Source organism: Pholcus phalangioides, unplaced genomic scaffold (assembly GCF_987345545.1).
Source record: "Pholcus phalangioides strain wild (caught in Gottingen) unplaced genomic scaffold, Ppha-v1.0 ptg000042l_1, whole genome shotgun sequence".
NCBI lineage: Eukaryota > Metazoa > Arthropoda > Arachnida > Araneae > Pholcidae > Pholcus > Pholcus phalangioides.
Window position 1 is genome coordinate 19,164,010 of NW_028301628.1, and position 25,092 is coordinate 19,189,101.

Consider the following 25,092-nt stretch of genomic DNA (forward strand, 5'->3'; position numbering starts at 1 on the left):
CTTACAAATATAGAAAATGATGAAACAGTAATTCCAGTTTTCGGCTGAAGTTTTTTTATTGTTTTGTTTTTGGATTTAGAGTCTTTTGACTTTGATGAAAGTAAGGATGAGCATTGTTGGCTTCCTTTTGCAGAAAAAGTCTTTTCTTGGTTTTTCAACAACTGTGGATGAATATGAGGAAGTACACCACCTTGAGGGATTATTACAGATTTCAATAGCTGTAAGATAAAAATTTAAAAAGTTTCCTTCATGAAAATCTTCTGTCCGGATTGAACTTTCCCCACATAAAGGTAAATAGCCTTTATATTATTTGAAAATGAGTGACAATTTTTTTTAGTATAGGATTGGGAGCCACCTCACTGGGATTTGTGGTTTGCATAATTAAAAAAATTTGAAACAAAACAAATTATAAAAAAAAATCTGAATTATGAAAAAAATATAATATAAAAAATACACAAGGTGTCCAGATCAAATATCCTTATTTATAATCAGTTCCTACACTTTACAATAAATTGGAAGGGCTGAGAAAAATCTATAAATCAAAAATGCTCGAAAAGTTTTTATAGAAAAATCTGTGCACTTCCACATGTGCTCCTTTTGCTGTCTGAAAAAAATGTCCCATGACAATATTATGTGAAAGTTTACGCCACAGAAACAATCTCAAAATCTGGGTGTGCACTTCAAAAATTATATGGGAGATTTTCTGAGTTTAGAATTTGACTATTGTGTTTATTTACACTATTGGACACGTGGATTTTTTGGCTCCTCTTAAAAAATGTTCCTGGAGTGAAAATCAGGTTCACTATAGATGACAGCCAACATCTCCACAGAACATTTTATGCTTTTTTCTATGGCAACACCATTATCTTTGTTTTCTCGTAACAATGGCAGTCTATGTAATGACATATTCAGAAAATTTATCAAAATCATGGCGTTGTGAGCGGCATCCAAGTTTTTCTAATGTTGTTACCATAACTAATTTTTAATTGCTGTTCAAAATTAGGGACATTCGATCTGGACACCCTGTAGATTATGTAACATTCAAATACACTCCAAACCCTTAAATTCTAAATATAAATGATACAACCTAAAAATAATTGTAATATACTATATCTTAACATCACCTCTCTCAATTCCTCATCCATGGAAACAATAACAAATATGTGTCGGGGTGTTATACGCTTTTTCTTTGTTTGCATTGCAGCTGTACCAGCTAGTTCTAAAATTTCTGCTGAAAAAAATAAAAATTAACTTGACACTAAAAAAATTTTCTCACTTTATTTCAACTACTTTCTATACTGTTACATTTAACAAGTTCTGGAACTACATTTATAAGATTTTAAAAAAAACACATAATACAGGAAATACAAACGTGAAATGCAAGTCTTTTTGTGCAACATCCTGCAATAGGCCTACCTCCTTCAACAAAGTGTTGTTGGTCTAAACATCACTTTTTCAAACTTTGAAAACGGGGATTTAAAAATGTTTTAAAATAATTCTTGCAATTAACATCATGTATCAAAATTGAAATAAATTATTTGTAATGGAATTCCCCCCCCCCGTGATACTCATATTTTCAATAAACAATAAGTCATCCATCAACATCATTTGTCAACTCTTCAATTTGTTTTCGTTTGTGTAACAGTCTAAATATGCTTTTTGATTAATTTAAAATCAAAAATATTAAATAAAATTAGGTGCTGACAAAGAATTCAGAGCCGTTTCATATGTGGGAGGGTTCTGTTACATAATATTTATTAATTATTGGGGAGCAAAAATAACCTCTCCCCCCCCCCCACACCAGGTTCCAGCACCTATATGAATGCAACATATATAATTACAGTAAAACTGTCAACTTGGACGCAGTGTCATTTTAATGCATGGCCCAGGAGACCTTGCGATTAACATCTTACACGTGGCAGAGGATGCTCTTAAAATGGCCATGCTTGCACATTCTTTTACTTTGGACAGAACCAACCCCATAATCCTATAACACAAAATGTCTTCAATACAACATCCTGTAGGATAAACTAGGGGGTTCTTAAGCTTTTGTGCTCCAATGATACCTGTACAAAAGTAACATTTGACATATAGTTTTATGCAAATAAGTTGATTGTTTTCTTATCCAAGCCACCAATGATTTCTTGAAAGGAAGATTCAAGATTCTTTCCTAAAGGCAAGACAGTTCAAATCGAGAAAAAATGTAAACAAAGGTGTCAACCAAGAATTTTAGGAGCTAATGGTATTTCTGTTGAACGAGAGAATAATCACCACATTGATAATTTTTTTAGGCGCCAATACCAATTATTTAGTTGTCATGGTGTCCTGGCACCTAGAATTTGCCAAACCCTGCTTAAAAGATTCCTAGACTCTTGCTCTATATCTTGGACACCTGCGTGACTAAGACGGATTTTAATGTTGATGTCCAACTTACTGTTAAAAGGTCGTACACGTGATGCAAAATAATGAAATCAAATACCACACAGATATTCCATGACAGCAGTGAGATAAACGGGAGCCAAGCGAGCCAACCGGAACTTTTTCATGTCTTTCTTCAAGTAACGACGGATTCTAGGCACCGGAAATATCAATCCAGCTTTAGATGTTTTCGAAATTCTTTTATTCATAGTTTACAATATAATGGTATCCTCCGGATACTTTAAATTTCTTAAATACATACAAACTTAAAAACACACAAATTAATTAAATTATAAAATTCAAGCTAATGCCACACAAACTTGGTGTTGAACTAATAATGATGCTAACCTACCTTTAACTTCATTTCTTTCAGTATACGGACCAATATGCAAATTAGACTCTACCTTTCTTTCAAGGATTTTAAACTCCCGCCAATGTTTTTACGATTTCGGTGCGATTGAGACTCAATTATACAGAGCTTCCGGCTTTATGGTCATGACCTGCTTGGAAATTATAAACATTAGCTTTTTTATATATTTTAAATCTTCAGCTCATAATATTTTCAACGAAAAAATGAGAGTAGAAAAAAAAACCGCAATAAAATGTTTCAACTGGACAGCTTTTGAAAGTTATCAAAGAAAAAAAAATTAAATATATCAATGTATTCATCATTATCATCACTACCACGACCCGTGATTCAGTAATTTTGTAAATATACACTCGCACTTATAAAGATTGTGATACCAAACATGGTAAGGAAGGAATCGGTAATATATTCAAAATAAAAGTAAATTATCATTAAAGTGAATTTGATTATAATTATGAAATGAATGAAAACTGAGAAATATGAAATGCATACTAATTTATTCAATTTCATCATGACAATTGAATGGGAAATAAAAATAATATAAATAAAAGTACATGGGATCCTAAGGGAGGGTAAGAAACTACGCATTACAGTATATATTATTGTAGATGCACCCCATTATAAATTATGGTGTTTAAAAAAAATCATTATGAATATTAAAAAAAATTGAATTTTTATTTCAAAACATTGTATAAAATTACAATGTAATTCATGCAATCATGGTGTAAATGAGTCATCCAACTCAGTAACTCTCACTAACTTTGATAAAATGAGTTGGAAGAATATATATATATTTAAAAAAATCGTAGTAATCAGACTCAGTAAACCATTTCACAAATTTTGAATATAATTTATGTTTTGGTTTTTCATTCTAATTGTTTCACAAAACAGTTTCCCTTGTGATTGAGGAACTAAAAAAAAAAAAAAAACAATTGAGGTAAACAGCTCCTTTTCACATTAAATGAAATTCTTAAATTTATGAAAAGATTTTTATACACATTAGTGACTATTCCATTATAATGACTGGTAGGATAAGTGCCAATCCTACTATAGTCAATGCTCAGAGATGATTTTCCCACCTCTCTCACATTCTACCCCAATTTTCTTGACTGCTCATTCCTTGAATTAATCACTTTGTGTTAGCCACTTGGCACCACTCCTGTAAATATGCCCATGTCTCCAAGTCACTTTTTTACTCATTCACATGCTTGTGTATTCTCATATTGCTCACCTTGTAGATCATTCTTTTAGTCGTTCATTGACCTGGTTGCTCCATTTTTGGTCACTCTTTTGGTCTTTCACATACTTGCACACGTTATTGGCACTCATTATATCGCATGCTCTAGCCACACTTTTGGTTGCTCACTGACCTGGTCCCTTGCTCTTTAGGTCATTTATGTGGTTGCACACTCTCTAGGTCACTCACTCATGTACCTAGTACCTCTCTTTGAGCAGAACTTGATTTATGGTGGGCTGTACCAACGTTGCCGCTTTTGTTCCATCCTACTGTTTTTTGGCCCCTTGTTTCTCAAATTGGCTATCCCTTCTAGGCTATAGCCCACTATACCCTCCATGCATATATGCCACTGCTCGTTATAATGACCGTTCCATTATAACTGGTCTGAAATTATCATTGTCAAAAAACATCAATTTTGATCATGTTATTCTTTATCCAATATAACGGCAGATAAATATCATTCAATGCATTGCAATGACTGACCTTAGCACAGCCTTTTTTTTTGCAAAGAAATGGAAGAAATCCATCATTGAGTATGTCTGACTTTGGCCTTTGATGTTTAGAGAAAAAAAGATGAAGCTACGTCACTTCTATATACGGCAAACCCTGTGGTTAAGTAGTGCCCTCACTGGAAACAAGGCAAACCATAGCAAGGTGCTCAAGTGAGTTGAGAGTGGATGACAATGTCCCCCCCCCCCCTTTGTCTACCATCATTCTTTTTTTTATTTTCTCGTATGGTAGCGCACACCCACTTCCCAGTGGTTCATTTTTTGCAATTAATTTCTTAATGGGAATACAGGCAATGAAATCACGTTTTGATTCAAGGAATTATTCATTTGACATGTCTGTCTTAAATAAATGGAATGCCATATCTTCAGATCTCAAATTAAAAGTTTTGGCCAAAGCCAAAATAGCCAAATTATTTAATATTTTAAAGAGTACTTAGTTCACCATATAATAAAAAACCATGATTCAATTATGGAAGCAGAAGAGTTGGGGTTTTCTTCTTTGCTTAGTTGATCACGGGAAGGGAAATTACAACAATTGAAAAAAGCAGAGAAGCTAAATTATATGATTTTTGAGAATGTTTGGTATAAAAACCACCCAATATAGCATTCATTTTCCGTTGAATGAAGAGGGTTATAACGAGCATCGACTGTATTTTTGGTTTTAAATTGGTATGTCGGGGTCTCTAGTTTTTGCAATTTGTCTGGAAAATAATGCTAAACTGATATTTGTACACTTTTTAATAACTAGCTTCTGATTTGCGTATAATTATATACGTTCATTATTATTATCATTATTCTAGTAGGTAGAAGATCTCTCAGTGATGTCGAAAAAATGTGAGCAACTACAGGGGTCTGTCAAGCCAAAATTTGTTTCCTGGACTTCACAAAAATCTATCTGAAAAACAGACCCTTCATAAAATACAAATTAATAAAACCCATAAATTTATCATTTCATTTCTTTCATGATAAATTGTTTTGCTTCTGTGTAAAATTACTTATTTTTCATAAAATTAATGACCCTTTTCACAAAATGAAGGAAAAATTTCACAAAAACAAGACCGTATAAAAGAAGTCTAAACAGACCCCTGAACTAACATGAAAATGGGTCTAGAATAGCTAGAGTAAAAGTGTGTTAGAAGTGACACAACGAGCTAACTTATGGAAAAACATTAAATAAGGCGTACGTAATATTGAAATTTGCCAATAGTTGCGGTGGCAGATTTTAAGGATAAAAAATATATTTCAAAACATAATGCACAAATTACAGGGGAAAGGGGTGAAATCTAGTCCTCCACCCATTGAAAATCTTAGTTATGACCCTAGAAATTGATTCTTATAAATTGCAGGATTAACAACCAGAAAAGAAGACAATGCTTTCTCATTACCATTTTATCAAATGAAATGACCAAATGTCTCAAAAGCTGCTTCAATATTTGCCAGGTTATTCTGGGGTAATTTTAATATTTAAGTACCGAAACATATACGTACGTAGTGGAATGATAAACAGATGTTACACTTCTATTATTTTTGTTTAAACAAAATATTATCTTTTGTAAAAGAAAAAAATTTACCGGTTGTTAATTTCAGTCGAATGGTTCCTTGAAATGTGGAGATATAGTTTAACCCATCTATAATGAACTCCAAAAAAGATAAAACATTTGGTTTGGTATATTCGATCTAATAAGCAAAGAAATCCTGTATAATAGGACCCAAAACTCTATTTTTTCCAGAGGTGTGTTCTGGTTCTCTATAGCTGACTTTGATTGTATTATTGATATGTGGAGAGTATTTGTTCTTATGTATTATTGTATATATGTTATAATTACCTGTTTTTTATTTGTTAATTTCAAGTTTTTTCCCCCTCATCAGTATTTTATTATTTGAAACTGACCCCTTCCAATGGCATCAGTAAAGATTCCAGAACAAAAAGTTATACTTTGTGGAGAATTTGGAGTTGGAAAAACATCCCTATTTCGAAGATTTGCCACCAATACTTTTGTTTCTACAAATGATAGACGTTCAACTCTTGGTCTTGACCACTTCGACAAAATATACAATGTACATGGAAAAAATATACGGGTAAGTTTAACTATCTTTTATATATATATACACACACACTTACCTTTATATTACCTCTATATAAAGGTAAGTTTCTTAACCTACTTTCTTACCAGTCATTCATAGCTTTCATGAAACCACTTATTTTTCTAATTGTCAAACAACTGTAGTTGACTCTGAGCTTTATTTCCATTTGGTATTCTACGTGCAGTGAGTTCTCCACATGATGATCTTCATAGGGCAGGAGAAAATGATCATTATAGATCAGGGGCCCACTGACTCATTGTGGGTCCTTGAGATTTCATGGGAGTTTGTGAACTATGATGAAACCCTAATTAACTCATTCTTATGCTATTATATACAGTCAAGATTTGTCATAATGACCCCACTTTGAAGCAGCCATTTCATCACAACAAGGAGTAAGGTAAGTCCCCAAAGCAGAATGCTTTGCATTGTTTTACAATGAGCCCTCAGCTAACTGGAAATGTTCTGTATGGTAAACATTCCCACAATAGTGTTTTCTGTTATTCTAAAATTTTTCCAAGATGGTTCTGCGATGTACATCACAGTTTCATATAACTATCCTACTTTTATATAAAGACTGTGTTTTACGACTATATGTTTCCCTTTGATATAATGACTGCCTGATATAACATCCGTTTTAAACTGAATGAGAGGGGTCGTTATAATGAATGTTGGCTGTACTTAGTATTCTGAGGATTTTGTGACCATTGTATTAAACACAAGGAGTCCATGGAGCATACAAAGTTAAGGACCCTTGTTATAGATGCAATATAATAGTATTTTAACTGTATCAGAAAAGTTGTAGTGATGATGTACATTCTAACTTGACACATTCCAGGTAGATGGATTTTGGTGGTCCATTTTTTAATACCCTATATAGTGTCTGAAATAGGGCATTCTAACTTCAAACTAGACATATTTAAAACAGGTAATAGTCATGGCCCCCACATCCTGGAGTAGGGCCCCTAGGCTGGGATCTTTCACAGGACCCTTTATGATGAATTTATAGCATGAAAAAGCAAAAAACATTGTAAAAATTGTCCCGGGCCCCAGGGCTGGAGCCTTGTCAGCCCATCCCTTGTGGGAGCCATGGTAATAGTAAAGAATCATGGTTCATGGAAAATGCTGCGAGCATTCTTGAGACTAATACAGTGTTAGTTTTTTTAACATTTCAACGACTGAGTAATTACTATTATACTTATTACTTTATGCTGATCTATTCCAGCTTGATCAGGAATAGATCATCCATCATATTCACAGTATCCAAATCAATGAGATTTACTCCTTTGCGCTCCACTTACAACACTGTGTGCAGCAAAAATTTTAGAACACTTGAGAAACAAAATTACATTGATGTAAATGTGACAAAATTGTCTCAGTATGACTGCAACATGTGATTGTCTCTGGTAGTTGAAATTTTAAAAATATTCCAATGGGAATTTCAATGAATGCACCTGGTAATTGACACAACAGGTTGATTTTCCAAGTCCGACACTGTATATAGGACTCTTGTACTTGTTGTATAATTATACTTTATTTGCTTGAATGAAATTGGCAGAAAATTGTAGAGTTGTTAAAATTCTGATTTCATAGGAATGTTTTCTTATTTGTTGCAGCTCCAACTGTGGGATACAGGTGGGATGGAACGAGTTGCATCCATAACAAGCAGCTATTACAAGTTTGCCGAAGCAGCTATTTTAGTGTTCAGTTTTGATAGTCCTGATTCATTCAACATACTTTCACAGCATCTGCTTGATATTGTTACTTATGCAGAAAGTGCCAAAATATTTTTGTGTGGAAATAAAGTTGACCTCATTAGCCAGAACTCAGAAACTGTCACGGATGCAGATATCGAGGTATTCTGCGAGCAGTGTCATAATCTAGTGAGCGGAGTGTACAAAACATCTTGTAAGACGGGCAATGGCGTCGAGGACATGTTCGCCGATATTGCTAGGCAGTTGGTCACTACATGTCGCGTTAAAGACATCGAACAAGAAGTGAAAGACTCATTTAAAGTTAGTGCTCAAGATGAACCCAGTCAATCTTGTTCATGTTAACTCAAAAAGAAATGGCATTTGTAAGAGAATTTCATTAAGAAAGGATTTAAAAATAAAATGTCCTCCATTTTGAAATTTTATGTATGTGATTTTAATGAATCGATAAATGTAGCTAGTGTTATTTTAAATTTTCGAGTTGAGTAAAATGAGTTAATTTTAAGTAACTTTGACTATATCACCTATTCTCATTTCATGCTATATTTTTCTATCTGAATTTTACTACCACCATACCAAAGACACAAATAGGTAAAAAATGTGATGTCATTAATGGAAATTCATTAGCATTTTGTTTTTTAAAGCATAGTTGCGTTCTATGCCATATTGGGCTTGATTTTTAGACATTAGATATGTATTCACCACATTGTTTTATCACATTTTTGATGATCAAATTGATGGCTGTAACTGCTTGTGAAATACAAGTTTGTTTATCTGTGTTCAACTGTGAAAGTAATAAATATTGAATTCATGAGGTCTACTAGGTAGGCTTTTATTAAAGTTATCTGCAGGCTGAAGTTTTGTGTCAGTGTTATTTAGATTTTGTATTGGAATTTTTCTTTAAGATATCTAATAATTTTTGGCAAAAAAAAAAGATGTAAATGAGTGATGTTTTTAGATTCGCATCTTTGAGGGAAAAAATTATTTACAGGATAGAATCTTTTTAGTAGCATAAAGAGTAAAATTCTCCATCGTTCCTAGTAAACTGTCTGAATGCAAATCAGTTTTTTTTGTCTTTTCTGCCTTACATGTCAGTCTTGCAAAAACAGTGAAAAAATCAAATCAGAAAGTTTAAAGATGCATAGTTATGAAACAGGTTCTTTAACATTCATATAATATACTTTACCTGTATTTTTAAAAAAATCATCCAATGTCACTATGTGGCATCTATATAGCCCTGTTTACATGGGAAATAGAAAAAGCGGGTTTAAAACCAGCTTCAAGAGTTTTCACCAATGTGACTGCTCTCAATTTCTTTCCTCACAAAGGAAAAAAAGTTGTCAAGCAAGTGCTTAAACTCAATGCTACAAAAATATTGCACATGTAAACAGGGCTTATAAGTACATTCTCATCCCTCTCGTGGAGGACTATATTTATCTTAGCTTCAGTGATTTTACAAAAATCTAAGATGAAATATATTTTGATTGAGTAAAAATCATCAATAATTAATATTACTAACCAAGTAAGTCAGAAATGTTTGTTAATTCACATTAAAGCAGATGGGTTTGGAAAAGTACACAAATATGTATAAATCAGACAATTATATATGTTACCGTTAAAGTTGTTTTATAGAATGAAACAAGTTGACATATTTATTGCAGATCTCGCACTAGCACGTGAACCTCCCATTAACTATCAATACAACCCTAGCATGGCCAGCAGCGAAGGTGTTAAGAGTGTAGAATATTCCACACTTTAACTAGTTATTCTGTGAAGTAACTGAATTATAAACTTTAACGGTTACAATATTATATTTGTATATGTATAAAACTTCTATCGTCTTAAATCAAAAAAACATTAGAGCCCTAGACAAATTTCTCGGGAGCCAAGAATCGTTTTTCCCAAGAAAAACAGTCTTAAATAATGTTTTTTGATAAATTTTATACCCTTTGGGCTGTTAATGTCATGTTCCAAGCTTCTTTGAAGCATGTTTCATCCTCTACTGCGGTGGAAATCTTCAGTGCTGTTCGTGAGGAGACGAAACTACTTCCTTGGATGACAGTTGTCCACTGATGCTTTTGCTGGAGGCACGGAAGGATCAACCTCATCAAGCAAGTGACGTGTTGGTGTTGATGGGATGTGGCAGCTTCTGATTGGGTAGTTGGGGATTTGAGTCGTCAAATTTGAATGGAAGATCCAAATTTGGAAGAATTGGTTTTCTAACCGTCCTAATATTGGTATTTCTCGGATTGTCAGGTGCCATATCTTGCTCAAGTGCAGCCCTTCTAACTTTCTGTTAAAATTATCTTTGTGCTTAAAGATCTCAATGGCTTTGCGGTTTAGTTGGGAGTAGAAGTGTGTTTCTGAAGAGAGGATATCAATTTCTCTTGGAAGTGGATGTCATGACCCTTGAGAAAGGCATGTTCAGTGACAGATTTTTCTGTTTGCCCCAGGCGACAGTGGCATTGATGTTCGGTGAGGCGAGTTTTTATTCAGTGACAAAGTGGTACCGATGAGAAGGGAGTCTTGAGGGTTTTTAGCTGATCAAAGAAGAGTACATATTGTTTGAGTGGGTTTGTAGATCGTGGAAATGTGTTTCCGAAGTATGGAACCGGTTCGGTTAGTGACTTTTTTTACATATGGGAGGTAGGCTGTGCTCATCTTGTCTGGAATATCCTGGGTTTTTTCGTTGGGTATTCTTGGATGGATAGCTCACCTGGAGTATATATTCATTTGATTACAAGGCTTGGTTTAAATGATCTAGTTCATTGAAGTTAGCTGGCTCGCAAATTTGTTTGGCACAGTGGATGAAAGTTTTTAGTACCGCACGTTTTTGTCCCGGATGGTGATTAGATGTCTTGTAGAGATACCAATTTGTATGCTTAGGTTTGCACAGAGTGTTTCAGAGTACTGTCACACTTCCTAGAGATGAAAATGTCTAAGAAAAGTAATTGCTCCTTGGTTTTCTTTTCAACAGTAAATTTAATCTAATACTGTCGGTTGAGATGTCCAAGAAATTCATTTAGAGCCTCCTCACCGTGTGGCCACACAACGAATTTGCCATTGACATAGCGAAACTAAGTCAAATGCTGGGGGTCAGAATCAATGGCTTTTTCTCAAAGGACTCCATAAACAGATTTGCGATAACAGGACTGAGGCTACCCATAGCCAAGTCACCAGTCTATTCGTATAATTCCTCATTCCACTTGAAGTAGGTGGTCGTCAGGACGTGCTGGAATAGATTGGTGAGATCCCTCGGAAAGATAGATCAATAATTTTGATAGTGTCCGGGACCGAAACATTGGTGAAGAGCAAAGTGACATCAAAACACCAGAATGTCACTTGGCTGAAGAGTAATCCCTTGGAGTTTCTGTATGAAGTGAGAGGAACCTCTGATGTAGAATTCGGTCAGACCTATATAAGGTTGGAGTAACAGTGAGATGCTTGGTGATGGTATAGGTTGGATAATCGATTGCACTAACAAACTAACAATTGGGCAAAGGGAGATGTCAGGCTTGTGTAGTTTTGGTAGACTGTGGAGGCTGGACATCAAGAGTTTATGAGACGGCATTGAATTTCCTTATTCATGGCAGATAACTTCATCAAAGTATTGGTCTTCTTCACTATGCGAGAGGTGGGATCCGATTTGTACGAATGCCTTCCTCAAGAGTGATTAAATCCACTTCCAAGACTACTCCCAACTAAACCGCAAAGCCATTGAGATTATTAAGCACAAAGATAATTTTAACAGGAAGGAAGGGCTGCACTTGAGCAACATATGGCACCTGACAATCCGAGAAATACCAACATCAGGATGGTTAGAAAATCAACTCTTCCAAATTTGAAGACTCCAATCCCCACCTATCCAATCAGAAGCTGCCACATCCTATCAACACCAACACGTCACTTGCTCGATGTCAGAACGATGAGGCTGATCCTTCTGAGCCTCCAGCAAAAGCGTCAGTGGACAACTGTCATCCAAGGAGGTAGTTTCGTCTCCTCACTCGTCCCGAACAGCACTGAAGATTTCCACCGCAGTAGAGGACGAAACATCTGCTTCAAAGCTTGGAACACGGCATAACAGCCTGAACGGTATGAAATTTATAAACTCCTGCCGTAAAAGCATGCCTTCACTTTTCAATGTTTTTGACTTCGATGCTTAAAATCCCATAAAAATGTTGGAAGACACATCATGAAATAAGAAAATTTTATGTCATTTTTAGTTTCTGATTTAGCAATCACATATAAAAAAATTTAGGCGGCAATACAAATCTTTATAGTTGGCCTGGGATACCCCTGGCATAAATACATCTTTGCATTGTATTTATAGATAATTTTATATAAGTGATCTAGCTAAGAGAATTCCTAAATGTATTAAAAACAATCTGTACTTCATGAAAACATGTTGGAGAATTAATTTTTCTTTGTATGTGCCTTTCCCTTCCTTTGAATCGTGGTATATATATGCAGTTATCCTTGACAGGGTGATTTATGGTTTTGCTGCCTGTCTGTTGACTATAAAATTTTGTTCTTGTCTAATTTTATTGATCACCCATTTCCCAAACTTGTCGTCTATCTGGACTTGCTGCCTGAGATAGTTAGTTTACCCCCTCACCGCGCTTCACATGTTGAAATACAGTAGAACCTCATAACGGACTCAATCATAATGGAAATTGAAAAAAAAAAAACAATAATAAAGGATGTTTATTTTTATCAGATGAGTTTCACATTTACAAAAACAATTTAAATTCTGTTATTCAATATGTTGAACAATCTGCCAATGAAAATGTTTTTCCATATTATGAATACTTATGACCCCTTCCATTAGTTATCAACTGAAGAAATAAGCAGCTAACAAACCCAAGAGAAAATTCATTTTTCAAACCAATGAATGTGAGCAATTTCAACATGAACCAATATTTCTTGTTCTAAAGTAGTGTTTCCTCGAAGTAGCAGTTCCTACGGGTGTTGCAGCAAGCTGAAGATATTGATTTGTGTGCCTATTTATTCTTTGGAGTGGTTCTCTCATATGGGAAAATATCCACCAAACTATTCTGGGGAGCCGCAGATAAATCATGAAATGGACAAAAAAAGCCACAGATGACAAAAGTTTGAGAACCACTATTCTAAAGATTGAAATGCAGTGTATACATATACATCTTTTTCAATTCAACTTATGTTGAAGGCTGTTTTTTCTTTTATTTGATGTATAATAAACACTTTTTACAATTGATTACTTTACTCTCATTGATGTACACCCAGTTGAATTACACCTTTCCTAAGAAATATTTGTTATGAAACTGAACTTTCACAAAAAAAAGATAGCCTTTAGCCCTCAACTATTAGACCATTATAATGAGGTTCTGCTGTATAAAAAGGATTCAGAACGGATAGTTATTTGGGATCATTCTAGTCTGTAATTTGAAGAACTGCACTATCTACCAATAAGTATTTGGACACCTATGCAAATGACGATATCTGCGGTCCTGAGATACGTCACGCCCTCCGCCGGTATATATATAGGTGTAGGAAACAACATCGGCATTAGTCGCATGCAAGATGCCGCGCAGTTCGGAGCTCTCTGATTTCGAGAAAGGTATAATTATCGGGTATCACAAAAATGACCGATCCTTAAGGGACATATCTAGCGAGCTGAAGTACCCAAAATCGACAGTGGCCTATGTGATTAAGAAGTGGAAGGTGAGCTGTGATTGTCGGAATTTGCCCCGAGTCGGCAGACCAACGAAACTGGGAGATAGAGACCGACGGGTGCTGTCCAGAGAAATTTGGAAGAGCCGCACCCAACCGATGGCCCTCATCCGCGAGAAGTTTCAACAGGCATCAGGGAGTATTGTTTCAATGAATACCATCCGTAAGGAAGCACATCTGATTGGTTTTCATGGTCGTGCTGCTGCCCATAAGCCTTTGATCACAAAGTCCAACCGCGTTGCTCGGTTAATGTGGTGCAAAGCACATCGAAATTGGACCGTAGATCAGTGGAAACGGGTTCTTTGGAGAGACGAATCAAGGTTCACCCTCTACCATTCGGATGGCTGGGTCTGGTGTCTGCCTGGAGAACGTCTCCTGCCAGAATGCATTGTGCCAACAGTCAAGTTCGTCGGAGGTGGAATTATGGTCTGGTGGTGTTTCTCCTGGTATGGACTGGGACCCTTAGTCCCCATTCATGGTAAGCTCAACGCCGATGCCTACTGCACTATTTTGGATGACAATGTGCTTCCTACGTTGTGGCAGTTTTACGGGGTGGACCCCTGTTACTTCCAGGACGACAATGCCAGCTGTCATACTGCGAGGTTAACCAAGGCTTGGTATGGTGCCAATGGGGTTCATCGAATGGACTGGCCTGCCCAAAGTCCAGACCTGAACCCTATCGAGAACCTCTGGGACGAGTTGGATCGCCGAATTGAGGGGTGCCCTACCCGTCCAAAATCGGTGAAGGAACTGACATGTCTTCTCCAAGCCGAGTGGAAGAAAATACCACTAGCCGTCACACAAAGACTTGTGGAAAGTATGCCCCGGAGGGTTCACGCTGTAATTGCCTCTCGTGGAGGCTCTACCAACTATTGATTTTGAATAAAGTTAGTTTTTCTTTTCTATCACAGGTGTCCAAATACTTATTGGTAAATAGTGTGGAAGTGTTTGACTTAAAGTAGACATTGTAACAACTGAAATATAAAAGTTTAATGGATCTGGTTGCATTAACCCCTCAACTGCCATGGACACACACACATATATATGCCTTAACTCTCTTCGTGATCGAAAAAGGGTGGCACTAGGGAGCAGATCGTATACGATTTCTTTGGCAGTTAAGGGGTCAATGACCTGATTAAGTGGTGATCATAATAAAATTTGTGGAATTAATGGTTAACAGTTGGAATCTAACTTCCCTCATAAATTAAAGATGAAATATTTTAATGCGGCTTCAATCAGACATTCTTCCAAGTATCTAATTCATGATGGAACTTGTCCACACACAAAGAATGAAATAAAGATAAGCTGGTGTACATAATATATTGACAAACAGTAAACAAATTTGAAATTACAAGCCTGATTTACATTATTTTGAGTAATTTAAGTAGGTTCTCTCTCATCTGTCCTCTGGTGGTTTCTTGTACTGCTCGGCAAAATCTTTTACCTTTTTCCAAAGCTCAGCAGGTTCATCCACTTTAGGCATCTTAAATATGAAATCAGAAATATAAAAATATAACTATTTCCATGTTCAGAACAGAAGTTCCATATCATTTTTGAAAAAAAAATTCAATTAGAAGGGTGCCAAGTAATGGCACTTCTTCTAACACTAGGACTGATACCAGTCAAAATGACCAGAGATTGATTTTCACAATAAACTCTTGATTTTATAAAGTTTTATTGTGTTTAAATGTACATATGAATGTGTGTATATATATATAGGTATAGGAAAGCTATAAAATATGAATTATAAGTTTTTTTTTGAATGAAATGATATATAATTCAATTTAATTTTAAATTTCTCCTTAGCATAACTGATGAAAAAAAAATTGCTATTCTGAACATAATTTCAGTTGCATTTGCACATCACACTTTTTATATTTTTTGATACCTTTGTTACATTAGAAATGAATTTTCTGCTCATAGATTTCATATCCATTGAAAATGTATCGCTTGTTTTTTTATTGCATGGCGAAATCCGACATCGTTGCCTTTTTTACTGTTACAGTAGTGTTTGTTGTTAGCAAAATTCTGATTATTGAACAAATGAGGTTCTCTAAGCTTTCTCTAGCTAATTTCAACAAGAAGGAAATATAACTTTTACAATTTAATATTTTTTCTACAAATCAATAAAGCGCTTATTGATGCTAAGTGGACTGTTGTAGAAAACAAGCATTGACACATGGATCATACTTGCTCAGAATACTGTCAGACAATCAGATCAACACCCTAATTGGTTTTCATTGTAAGACTTAACAATTTCAGGAATTTTTTCTTCACTTTGAGAATAAATATTTCAACATTTCAATATATTGAACTTAGTAGAAGAATATCTTATCTTTTTATTTACTGTGGAAAAAATTCAATGTAACATCTTTATGTGTTACCAAACGCTTTTTGTTTTTCATATCAAAAGGGGTACTTGTTGAACTTCACATGAAAAAAATTTCTTCTAAATCTTTCATTACTATACCTATCAAGGTAATACTATTCTGTTCCTGTTTTTCAGCAAGTAATGACTTTCAGATAAGATACCATGATTTGTATTACTACATTGTGGCTAAACTAGTATTTTTTATTTCATTGATAGTCGGTCAGCAAGGATGCTTTCAATTAGCCGAAGCAAGAACATCTATATGAGAGGAATTTTTATGTCATGATCTGACAAAACATTTGCTGTGCATGTAATGAAAGTGTCTATAACATTACCAGTCAAATTGACTGATCATGACTCTTCTAGGTAAAACTAAAAATATCTATGCCGATTTCTTTTTAACAAACTGAGATGACACTATTACTACTTCACTGTAAATGCACCTTGTACACATTCCTTTGCAGAATTTCTAACGAATTGGTACGTGCCGGAGCCGGAATGTGTGTTCTGAGTATATACATGGCCTCAACATATTTATGTTGTCAGAATTGTACTTGTTTCATGTTCTTGCTGGTGTTACCATCCATCTTTCAAATTCTGAAGTAAAGATGGTGAACGCTTTGATTTTCATGTTATGAAAGTATTATGTTCTAGGTCTGCCTGCTCGCTGTGGAGAAACTTTTTTAAATGGGAGACCGGCTCGTATTCATGCCTTGAAGTTGGAAAACTGTAGATTGACAGTATAATTTTTCACTATTTTTAGGAATAGTCATGAAATTTCAATATTCTAAACAATGATTCATTTTGGAAGACGAAAGAGAAGATGGAAAATGGTCAAAATGACTGGCTTGGTCCTTCTAGTGTTAATACTACACATAATAATGACTTTCAAAGGATTTATAGCAATTATTGAAAAATAGGTGATTGGGGGATGTGCCGTATTTTAATGTGTATAAAGAATTCCCTTTTTAGGGGAAAAGGGAAAAAGAAATTTGGAAAAAAGTTGAAGGGATATATCTATAACACTACATATGTATAAGAAACCCCTTCCCTATTTTTAGGACAAAATTTTTGAACAAAAGGGGTTCCTTATACATGTTAAAATACTGTAATTTGAAGAATAATGGATTATGAAACAAATTTAATTTTGTACCTCATAATTCTGTGACAGGTAAATTCCAAAATATACTCCAGCACCAAAAGACACCTGAAAAAAAAAATTAAAAAAAAAAGGTTATTTCAAATAATGTTTATAGCGATAAACACCTTTCAGAAATTTATAATTTTTTAGGACTTCAATAGCTCTCTAAAAAAAGAGCTGCAATCAAGATAAAGTTGTAGAAATCAAACTGATTAAAACAACTTCCTTAAACACTTCATTAGATAGAAAGGGAAACTCTATTTATTGTCAAGTGTAAACATCCTGTAACAGGGCCGGAACTAGGATTTTTATGTTGTTTTGACCCCAGGGGTAAATATAGTTTTGTCAGCCAGCAGATTGAAATTTGATAATTTTATGACTGTGTTTTGTTTGTCATCCAGGCAGTTTTCCCCCAGTGTTCCCTCCAGAAATGCCTGTGACCACTTACACATGTTGTTAAAGTAGGGTTACCAGATGTCCTCTTTTGAGAGGAAAAGTTCTCCTTTTTGATGTCATTTCAAGCGCCCTCCTAGGTTTCGGAAAATGTGCCCCTTTGTCTTCCTCTTTTCAGGTTTCCTGAATTTTTTTCCCTAGCGAATACATATTTTTTTCATTTTGAAACATATCTCTTCATTGATACGAGTTTTTGTGTGTTCTTTTCCCACACGTTGACAAATCGTTGCCGAAGTTCCCAAAGTACAAGAACCAAAGTTACCCCCACCAAGCAGGGCGGATGCTATTCTAAGCATAGCCCGTCTTGTTCCAGGATAACATGAAATAAACAGTCTGAAAAAAAGCTCTGGAAGAAAAAAATCACAATATCCATTTTGAAAATACCATTGTCGGCTCACGTACAGTAAATGCAGTGTATTGAAGTGTGGAGGGAAAGGGTGTTACCTTTTCCAATCAAAAATACAGAAAATAGGATGCAAACAACATTTAATGATGATTCCTATAGCCTCTCGTAAAAAAGCAATGCTCCCGAAACAATTCGTTGTAAGCAGAGTAAAACTGATCAGTTTGTTATTTTTTTTCCATTTCTGCCTTTTTAGCAGTTTTGTTTAGTTGGAAAAAATCATTGTGGCGGCCGGTTTTTTTGGTGATCATAGTGGCACCACCTGTTGTAAAATTTAGAAAAAGTGATATAACAAGGGTGCCTATATGCAGGCGTCCTCTTTTCTCAGTTTTAGGTAACCCCAGTTAGTCATGCTTATTTTTTAATTCCTGCTTGTGCTGTCATCTGTTTTCAATATTTTGAAGTAAAGATGGTAAGTGTTTGAATTCCCATGTTGCGTACATATCATGTTAAAGTATTAGCTTGTGCTCTGAAGTTCGAAAACCCACAGAGAAACAACTTTAGCCAACCACTACTATGCCATCAATGGGGTTCAAATCTTGATCCTCATGATAAGAGTCCAGCAAAATGCCCACACAAACCCACAGCACAACTAGAGTATAGACAACAAAATGCTCCATGATATCATAGAGAAAATAGTGAAATGTGAGAACAAACACATTGAAATGCAAGGACTTGATAATACATTTTTCTAAACATACGCACATCTACACTTTCTCTCAGGATACGTTCCAGTAAAATTTTATACTTTAATTAAATTTAATTAAGAACTTAGAAATTCATTATAAGAAATTAATTTAATTACAAATAAAGAAATTTGTGTTGGCTACTACGTATTTTCCTCGTACAATAGTGTATCCCTATTTATTGCACAACTATAAGGAAGACGTAACTGTCATCATGGCTCTCCCCAAGGTGTGGGGCTAACAGGGCTCAAGACAATTCTTATCTTTTTTTCTCACACTATAAATTCAATATAGAGGGCTAGTGAAAAATGCCAGTGACCTGGGGGGGGGGGTTGCTGTAGAGTTTGGGGGCCACGACTGATCAAAGGGGGATATTCAATTATGTCCTTATAAGGTAGCTTTACAGTACAAGGTTTGTTCAAAAAGTATCTGCCATAATTTTTCGTGTCTGAACCAATGAAAATAGAAAGGTGTAGTTAAGACGGCACTGGATGTGCGGCCATCTTTGAAGCAGTTACACCACTCCTTTATCAGTGTGGTGAGCCCATTTCTTTATCTCTGAAGGTTTGTTGAATCTGCTGGATTGTTTCCACACAGGAATCACCAAGCATCACTTAAAATAATGCAGTCGCGTTGCTCAAGGTTTTTCCAGCCATTTTGCGAAAAACTAAAATCTCACTCACACTTCCTCATTCAATGGGGAGAAAAGGTTTAGCAAAATGCTACAATGCCAATGTAATGATTGATGGTTGGATGTCTATTCGTTTCGCACCTCCTGTACGCATTTTTGCGAAAGTGGCTACCACTTCTTTCGCATTTTGCGAAAAATGTGATCGTGGCTTAAACCCTGCTCAACACTGATCGATCTCATCTAAGGGGCCATTCAAGTATTACGTAAGCAAATTTTTAGCCATTTTCGACCCCCCCCCCCGTCAGCAAAATTTCGTAATCAGCTCTACCCCTCTGAATCCTAATTCATATTTTCATAGAGGGTGGTTGATGGCGTAAGCATTACCCAAACCCCCCCCCCTCCCCCTTGTCATCAAAAGTCAGCAAATAGGAACCCCCCCCCCATCAATGATGACGTTATACTTGAACGGCCCCTAATGAGCGGGCTACAGTCTAGGCGTTAAGTTTGAGGAATGAATGGTCAAGAAAATTAGACTAGAATGACAGACGAGCACCAAAATTTTGGCTAAGATTCCATAAGCAGGGATGAGCCGAATTAGGTGATTTCCAATTTTACAGACATATAATTTTTTGTTTCCCAAACATTTTTAATATCGTGAAATATCGTGATTGATGAGACAAAAAATAAATAAAAATGCAGCAATTTTTTCAATTCATCGACTTTTGATAGAACATAGCGAGGAGAAATACTAGAACCATCAAATTTCATGCGGAACCTTTATCTTGAAAAGAAAAGGGCATTCAGAAACTATAGAAGTGGTGGCCTATCATTGTTTACTGATAAAAGAAGACTGTTGAAGAAAGCGATAAGGGATAGTAAAAAGGAAGTTGAATCTAGGTTGGCAGATAACATTGGCTTTGACCCAAAATCATTTTTTCGATACGTCAATAATGGATGTAAGGGGACAGTTGGCCCCCCTCTCGATAGGGGCTCTAGGGTAGAGAGCAATGTAGGCATGTGTAGTACTTTCAATGACTTTTTCGCGTCGGTTTTTAATGGAGATAATGATATTCGATATACGGGTGTTGCATGGGGTAATAAAACCCTCAACAATATTCAAGTAGAAGACGTGGAGGTCCTAAATCTTCTAAGAAATGTATGTGCAAGCAAAGCAAAGTGAGTTATTGTCCAGTGAGTTTGACGAGCTCCCTTTCGAAAATTTTGGTAATAATCATCAAAAGGCAGTTTGTGAAATGGATAGACGAGAATAATGTATTGTCGGATAATCAGCATGGGTTCAGGAAGGGGAAGCCACGTGTAACTAACCTCCTTTGCTTCTATGATCACATGACTAAGGCTTTGGGTAAGAGCAAAAATGTAGACGTTGTTTACCTTGATTTCTAGAAGACATTTAATCGGGTCCAACATGGCAAACTCTTGAAGCGTTTACACGAGATTGGAATTGGGGGCAACTTGCTGAATTGGATAGAATCATGGTTAAGAGATAGGTCGCAACGAGTTATGGTGAACGGGGAATTCTCTGGTTGGACAGACGTCACAAGTGGAATTCCTCAAGGAAGTGTCCTTGGCCCCATACTTTTTTCACTTTTTATCAATAAACTCGATCAGGGTATCGATGGGATTACTAGCAAATTCACAGGTGATGTGAAGCTAATGGGGGTAATCGGGAATGAAAGCGATAGGGAGTTGCTCCAGACCAACTTAAACAGGATTGCAGCATGGGCAAATTAATGGAGCATGACGTTTAGCACTAATAAGTGCTCATTTTGGTTCGAACAACCCACGGTTTTCTTAGGAGTTGAATGGTGTCACTATCCTGGATGCAACTAGGATCACCGATTTGGGAATTCTCATTGACGAGCGACTTAGGTTTTCTGAACATTGTTCAGCGGTGGTCAAAAAAGCGAATAGAATGCTTGGTCTCATTTTCAAAAAGGTCTCTTTGCGTTCCCCTAAAGTCATTCTTCCGCTTTTTCGAGGATTAGTTCGTCCTGGACTAGAGTATGCTGTAAGGTTTTGGAGATCATACCTACAGAGGGACATAGACTTGGTTGAAGGGGTGCAGAGAAGAGCTACGCGTGTCCTTATTGGCACACAGGGTTTGAGTTATGAACAGAGACTTCATTTTTTGAATATGTTTACATTGGATGAACGCAGGTGTCGAGGAGATATGATCGAAGTGTTTAAAATTTTCAATGGGATGGATAGGATGGACCATGAACTTTTAGTACACCGCCAATCGACTGCTTTTACAAGGGGACACCAGTATCGATTGGTGAGGGACAATGCAAGGTTATGGTGTCGCAGGGAATTTTAATAGGGTTGTTAATAAATGGAATAGCTTACCCCCGGAGGTAGTAAATTGTAACACAATTGACACTTTTAAAAAGAAATACGATAAACATGTTGGGGTAAATCGAGAAGCTATCCATTCTTAGAATAAGACAACCATAAGTATTTTTTATGGGCATTGTATAATATTTTATCATGTGTATATATTGTTTATAATTTGTGTTAATTGAATTTTTAATTGGGTTGCTGTTTTTTTTTGTTTTTTTTTTAAATATATGACATCCATATTTTTATGGGCATCTTTTTATCAGCCACCTCATTGGGCATTTTGCCTGTTGTATCGTTGTATTTGTATTTGTATAAGAGTATTGGCCAAATGATTTACTGACCCATTACATTTGGATTTCGTGTACCTATTCTGGCAAACCCAATGCTGACTGAATTTGTTGGTGCAATCACTGTTCGGAACCATGCTAGCAACACATTTTGGGAAAACTATAATTTCTTTTATAGGTACAACGTCAACTTCGGTCTCGAAGCACTTTCTTGTCTAACTTAAGAATCCGAGGATGACGCCACTCTCTGCTATTCATACAAAGGCTTTTAACAGATGGCTGATGTGAAGATATATTTTGGAAAGGGATAAAATTAAACTGCCCCTGTGGGGAATCGAACCCACGTCCTTTCACTTTCTGAGTGAATGCCCTAGACCAGTGTTTCTTAACCTTTTTTGCCCGTGCCCCCCCTTTGAGCTCATGGCTCCCCTGTCTTCTCGTGGCTCCCCTGTCTTACCCAGAGTTTTCAACTCCCATCTAGAAGCAAGACACTTTATACGTATTGAAATAATTTTTTTCAGTGAATTTATACTGAACGAAAATTTTGCAAAGAAAATTGGCCTTCAGACCAGTAACCTAGAATTTATTGATCTCCTCGCTAGTCTGAGTTGTATCAGGACAGTCTCAATATCATGGGGCCCCCTTCTTAGGCAAAGTGATGCTATGGTAGTCCCATACTTTAGCTTTAAATAAACAGCCTACATATTTCCTATTTATTTTCAAAATTAATTGTACTATACAAAATATCATAAGGTAGGGTCACTTATGGACATGAGGCCCCTCACAAGAGTGGGACTGACAGAGCTATAGCCCGGGACCTAATATTGTTTTCATCCTTTTTTTTTTGTTTTTCATACAATAAATCTCATATAAGGAAGGGGGTCTGAGGAAAAACCCCATCCTAGGAAACTTGTTGCAAAATGTAGGTGGTGAGGCCTGGGTGGGTCCATGCCCTAAAGAAGGCCCTGGTTTTACGGGTGGCTTTGTTGGATTCTTTCTCTCACTGTAAGTGTTAGTCACTAATATAAAAACTTTATTTCTTCACACCTTAATTTTTCTTCTCAGCTTTCCAAACCACCTGTCATGGCCCCCTTCTCCATTTTCTTCTTCCGTGGCCACCTTGAAGTATCCCAGTACCACAAGGGGGCAGGGCCATCTTAAGGGCATCATGGGGGCCCCCGGGCCAAATGATTTTTTTGAGGCCCTATCAGGCAAATTTTCGAGAAAATCAACCAGATCTCATTTTTGTGAGGCCCCTAGGCCGTGCCCGGGTGGGCCCATGCCTTAAGATGGCACTGCAAGGGGGTCATATGGCCCCCGGTTAAGAACCACTGCCCTAGACCACGAGACTACAGAGGCGATGTATATCTCAATCTTTCCTTGGTGCTCATGTGCACTGAATGGGACCATGCATGTACAGTCCCGTTCAGTGCACACAAGCTCCAAGCAAAGATTGAGATGTTCGTTGCCTCAGTAATCTAGGGCATTCATCTGGAAAGTGAAAGGACGTGGGTTCGATTCCCCACAGGGCAGTTGAATTTTCTCTCTTGCATAAGCCAGATGTTAAAAACCTTCATGATTTAAGAATGCTCATCCCAAACGTTGAAAAACTGACAATCAAAAAATGCATGACGAACAAGGCTTTGGCCTACGATCAGTAAATTTCAATGATCACACACACGACAACAAGACCTAAGCTATTCGTGATAACACTAGTGACAATAAGAAATGGAAATAGTGATAAAATAGATATGGACCGCTCGTCATATTTTTGACTTGAAAAACATCATTGTTGCCAATCAAAAATTTTGAAAGAGCCAAAGTAATTAGTTGCCAGCAAGAAATAATCACTATGGAAGCTGTCAAAATTTGTCATCTACAGATGGCAAAGCCATAAATCCGCCTCGGTTAATTAGTCAGCCAAATTTGACTAATCCTTCAGTTTGAAAAGATTGACAAAAGCTGCAACACAGTTTCGAAACCAGTTAAGAATGCACAGTCAATGTCTGTGATGAAGCAGTGCAATCTATTATTAGAAACATAAATGCGCGAAAAATGCAATATTTGCTCTCACAATGATAATATATACATGAATAAAATAATGACCTAATATATGTAATTACACATGGAAGGCCAGCTCACCAGAACTTTAAGCATTATTCTTTTCTTTTGCGAATGATCTCTTCACGGATGATTCGGAAAATATCCTTTTCTCAAAGGCATTTAAAAAGTTGAAGGATGGCTTTTTTTGTCTCTCTCTCACACTGCTAGTTCAAAACAAACAACAATCACCATCAGTCATTGTGTGCAGGTGCTGCCATCTCTTCGTTATAAAAACCACTTCAAACCTTTTCCACCAACGAGATTGTTTTTTCCTTTCTCCCTAAATTTTATGCGTTACTATTTAATTTTTTTAATTTTTCTTAGCCTTAATTAATTTCAAGAAATAGAAGCGACGGGAACGAGAAGATTTGAAATGATTGGAAAGGTTAATAATTTTTTTTTTCGTTTTTGAAATCTCAGTTGTTGGATTTAGAAAATTAAAATAATCAGGGACACTTGTTCCTTCAAGACTTTCTATCTCAAAATTCAGATGGCAGCACCAACTGGTATAAAAATAACGAGTGTCAATCAAGAAATCCGGAGGGTTTTGCTTTTTTCTATTTTTTACAGATGACGCCACTGAAATGAACTTCATTTGAAATTCAACTCTTGCACAAAACAG

General features: G+C 36.1%; 2 protein-coding genes across 15 annotated transcripts in view; one reads left to right on the forward strand and one right to left on the reverse strand.

Moving 5' to 3' along the window:
• The window catches only part of LOC149064588 (core histone macro-H2A.1-like), a 37,056-nt gene extending 12,406 nt beyond the window's left edge, over nt 1–24,650 (reverse strand). The window contains exons 1-6 of one of the 11 annotated variants that reach the window (XM_089255240.1): nt 24,510–24,650; nt 17,559–17,612; nt 15,400–15,517; nt 2,771–2,918; nt 1,125–1,231; nt 6–218 (exon numbers count right to left, since the gene is read on the reverse strand). In XM_089255240.1, coding sequence (XP_089111366.1) covers nt 6–218; nt 1,125–1,199 — 288 coding nt within the window. In that variant the 5' untranslated portion in view covers nt 1,200–1,231; nt 2,771–2,918; nt 15,400–15,517; nt 17,559–17,612; nt 24,510–24,650. The other 10 variants (XM_089255236.1, XM_089255234.1, XM_089255242.1 and 7 more) reach the window with 10 other exon arrangements.
• On the forward strand, nt 2,926–9,182 carry RabX6 (RAS oncogene family member RabX6). Of its 4 annotated transcripts, none has more exons than XM_089255243.1 (3): nt 2,926–3,170; nt 6,401–6,610; nt 8,230–9,182. In XM_089255243.1, exons 2-3 carry the CDS (start codon nt 6,431–6,433, stop codon nt 8,668–8,670), a joined length of 621 nt encoding a protein of 206 aa, XP_089111369.1. In that variant the 5' UTR covers nt 2,926–3,170; nt 6,401–6,430; the 3' UTR covers nt 8,671–9,182. The 4 variants fall into 4 exon arrangements, with proteins under 4 accessions (XP_089111369.1, XP_089111372.1, XP_089111371.1 ...); XM_089255246.1 differs by having other exon boundaries at nt 3,142–3,170; nt 6,383–6,610; XM_089255245.1 differs by having other exon boundaries at nt 3,149–3,185.
• Nucleotides 24,651–25,092: the final 442 nt, after the last annotated feature.